At 45.9% G+C, this 4215-nt stretch overlaps 1 protein-coding gene across 1 annotated transcript; it reads right to left on the bottom strand.

Moving 5' to 3' along the window:
* Positions 1–291: 291 nt before the first annotated feature.
* On the bottom strand, positions 292–3640 carry LOC103354321 (growth arrest-specific protein 1). The gene has a single exon (XM_008277647.1). The coding sequence runs from the start codon at positions 3031–3033 to the stop codon at positions 2281–2283; it is 753 nt and encodes a 250-aa protein (XP_008275869.1). The 5' UTR covers positions 3034–3640; the 3' UTR covers positions 292–2280.
* Between the last annotated feature and the right edge of the window lie 575 nt (positions 3641–4215).

The raw sequence follows: 4215 nt of genomic DNA, 5'->3' as shown, positions 1-4215 counted from the left end.
TTGGAAATGAATATGTGTAGATTTACATATTATCACCGCTGTTCAGTGAGAATTTAGTGCGTCTGCTTCCTGAACCTCAGCTAAACATACACTATGCTCTTTTCAATATATCATTAAACATATTCACAGGGTCTTGAATGCTTCCTCACTCATGGTTCATAAATGTAAGTCAGAGACAATAATGTGCTTTAAGCTTGATTCGATCATAGAAACCAGACTCATTACATCACATTTCAACATTTTGATTCCTTTTCCTTCTTGAGCTGCGGATAAATCACATCATGACACTGCTTTAAGTCATAAACATTTTATTATAAAACTCACTCTTCCATATGGAAGATACTGCTCTGGAGTGTTTACTGCTATGTTCCCACAAGATGAGATGAAAAATTGAAAACTCTAAATCATGTCTGGCTTTGTGGACAAAATCTTGAGCTACGTTTGTGTGTTTATATTAAAGGCATTTAAGCGACACTTAATTTTTTACTGCATATGATTGTAAAATATATACACATTCTTCGTATTTCTAAGCTTCATAATTTAACATTTAACAACATTGTTCAAGAAATTCATTTCAAGTGGCAAAAGACACAAACTGGCAGCTTCAGTACAAGTGATCCAAACTAACAAATGTTTCCCTTTTTTTTTTTTGCTAAACAGCTTTAACACGGAAAGGCAGAAGAAAGAAGTGAGACTGAAAGGCGGCTGGTTTCAGTTCCTGGACTACTGATGTAGACCTGCAGACAGGTAACAGATCATCTACAAATATGGTTTGTTCTGATATACTCAGCCTCAAAACACACACAATAAAAGACTTCAAAGTACATTTTAAAGGAAGGGAACGTCACTATGAATTTGTGAAAGTGACTACATCTTTTATATCATTAGTTTGAGCTTTATCTGTATTTGTACATGTTATTTGTTGATAATCCTGTATGTTAAAGGTTTTCTAAAGTATCTGGAAGTTGTTAAGTTGGCAACACTGTCATGCTCCTGCACCCACAACACAAAATACAAAACATTCATTGAACCTGTGTTGGAGCACTCATACCACTCTATGGCTAATGAGCGATCACCTTGTTGCTGGCACACTGGTCTGACACTGCTTTGTCCACTGATTACTGCGTTGATGCTGCTGCAGTGTTGATTTAACTGGCATTTTGTTGTGTTAATATCCATAAAATGTACCGTTTTTGTTCAATGGGCTCATAAAAACTTTGTGCAACAACTCACCCTCAAATCACACAGTTTGTTTTGACACATATGCTTGTAAATCAGAAACTGCGTTCACACGTGTATAACAAAGCAAAGCAGTGTCAGGCCTCCCGACATGAGCAGTGTTGTGGACAAACTGCAGGTATGCTATGTTGACCCATTCACACCAGCAGCTGGCAGGTTTTCCTGGGGTGTTGCGGCAGTGTGAAAGCAGTAATAAAGACAGGGGTCTTTTAAAGGCATTAGAAGGGGGGCACGCATTAGACAGGAGGAAGAGAGGGGTGGGGGGTGGTTTCAGGAAAAGTTCAATAAAACAATCTCAAATGGGGGATGGGGAACAAGACAGAGTGCTGGAGAGGCGCTTCAGTTAATTTAAGTACTTGATCCCACACCCTCGCCTGTCCTCTGAAATTTCCCACAAATATTTGAAGTGTGGTTGCTGCAACAATGCAAAGGCCCCTGAAATGGAGAGCAGAGCAAACAGAGGCTGGATGGCTCCAATGTTTGTCTAAGCTCTTAATAAAGCCACACTTCAAGTACCATTGAAACCAAACCAAATAAACAGGAGCTGTTTGAAGGCACACGAAATGGTTGAGCCCTGCAACAAAGTCTGGTTTGGTTCACTTCTTCTCACCGTCACCTGAAGATATTTTTGACAACAGGCTTTGCTTTCAACTCAGCAATGTGGCGATTCACTCAGAGCACTGCAAAGGCCATCTGTGTGAAGATCTGAATCACAGATCAGAAGGACAGATTTCCTGAGTGACACGTGCACGGAGAATTACTATGCAAACTGTACGGTCGCGGAAAAATGTCTGCACAAACCACTACAGTGCTCTCCGTCACCATGCAGCTAAAATGAAATGGCAGAGAGGCCCAGGGGTGAAAAAAAATAACTTTCCTCATCCAGCAGACCTACGTTCAAGTCCTCTGCCAAGCGAGCCATTGGCCTGCTCAAGTGTCTTTGAGCTGAATCCTTATTAAATCCAGCAGTGACCTCTGGAACAGCAATCTTCCTCGAGTGTCACTCTTTCAGTGATAAATCCAACAAACGCTTCCATCATCTCAGTATAATATCCATGCTAGAGGAAGAAACAGGAGCGCCGTGCAGCTGGAAAACCTATGGGATGGAGAGGAATTGTCAACATACACGTCCTCTCTGTCACTTTTAGTGTCATAGTCTTCGTCCTCATAGATGTCATCAGTGTCAGGCTGGTCTGACACAACACTGTGGTCTCCTATGGAGCAGAGTTTGCTCATGTTCTCCTTGACCACTTCACAGAAAGGCCTCTCCACCCCATCACAAACACAGCGGTTCAGCAGCATGCCGTTTGGGATGAACAGCATCTGTTGAATGGTGGCTTTACACTTGGAGGAGCACTTCCTTCCATTGAACAGCTGCCCGCAGTATGACAAGTAGGCCGTGAGGGAGGTGTGGCAGTTGCTGTCTTCCTCGCAGCGCTGCCGGGCCTCCATGCAGCCGATACCCCCGGCATCGCTCGGGTGTCTGCGGGGAAGGCACGGCTCTATGGCCCGCTTGGCGCTCAGACAGTCCAGGTCCTGGGCGCAGTCGCAGGTCTCCAGGTCTGGCCCGCTGCGGGTGTGATTGAGTCGGATCAGGGCGTTGATGCAGTGGCTCGGGCACTGCCTCCTGGTCCCTCTGATGTTACCTTCACACGCTGCCAAGTATTGATTGTATGCAAGATCGCACTCGGGCTCGTCGTGGCACCGAAGCAGCGCCTGCCAGCAGATTAGCTGGGCATCTAAGGCCACCAGCACCCACGGGAGAAGTGCCACGGCGCTGCACCAACATTTCATGCTTGGATGGAGTTCTAGTCCGGTGACGTGCACTTTCTTCACCAGCACATGAGGATCAGGCTCACAGAAGGCTTACAGAAGTACTCCACATGCGTCAAACATTCACTACCGACTCACTTCTTCTGCAAACTGTCCACTAACTTGCACCTCAGATGAGTTTTCCTCCTCCCGGTGAGCTTTGTAGAAGTCAGGATGTGACTGAAATCAGCACGCGTGGTTGCAAAAAGGAGAAACGGCGCAGAAAGGCTCATTTCGGGAGGCATGTCCGTTCAAAAACCCATACTCCAAACTGCAGTCAGCACCATGGCACCGGCGCGGCTCTGAAACGCGCCACAGGACTATCCAAAGTTAACACGCACTTTAACACACGCAGTCATTGTCCACAACTCAGATCCTACACTTGAACTCATCTTTCTTGTCATTGCTACTTTCGTCTCTTCCCGGCGCTACTACTTTTAATCCATCCACGCATTCCGAAGTTGTTGTTTTGTTTTGTTTTTTTTAGTTGGGAGAGGTTTGTCTCTGTCGCATTTTGTCCCGCTATGTGCGTCTTTGTCCCTCTTCTGGCTGTTACGCTTCACGGTCCGCCGAGCATTTCCCCACAACACCCCTCCCTCTGTCGAAAAAAAAAAAGAAAGAAAAGTGCCCCTTTTTTTCCCTCCCCTTCTCTCATTTACAATCCTGGACACCGATTGGTAGTCATTGAGGAGTCAGCCGTGGGACCCATTTCCAGGCCTACAGCAGCTCAGCTCTGCGCACAAATCCTCTCAGTATATGACGAGATAGGCTGGATGGAACTGTTTATAATTTTCCTTGCATGAAACCCAGGATCTGTGTGGTCCCCCCCGTCCTCCTCTTGTAGCAAAAACACAAGTGAAAAGGGGAGGAGGAGGAGGAGGAGGAGGGGGAGATCTTGCAAAATGCATTCCTTTGCAAGAAGCTCACATCTGCAACTTCACTGCTCCAAATTTCTGCGAGGAAAAACAAATGTGCCCCACCAGAGCAGGAGGAGAAACCTCTGCGATAACTGCCTCCTCGTTGAGGGCTTTCACTTTAAGTTCTCGCTAATTGTCGCTCTTTCTCCCCCCCCTCCCACCTCTCCCTCCCTCCGCCTCTCATTCTGCAGAGTTTTTAAGCCCCGATTGATAGAGGAGAATGGGAGAGAATAGTATTTTCTGGCCC

The sequence above is a fragment of the Stegastes partitus genome, unplaced genomic scaffold (assembly GCF_000690725.1).
Source record: "Stegastes partitus isolate 25-593 unplaced genomic scaffold, Stegastes_partitus-1.0.2 Scaffold104, whole genome shotgun sequence".
Lineage (NCBI taxonomy): Eukaryota > Metazoa > Chordata > Actinopteri > Pomacentridae > Stegastes > Stegastes partitus.
Note: the sequence above shows the minus strand (reverse complement) of the source record. Positions and strands in the feature narration are given on the sequence as shown.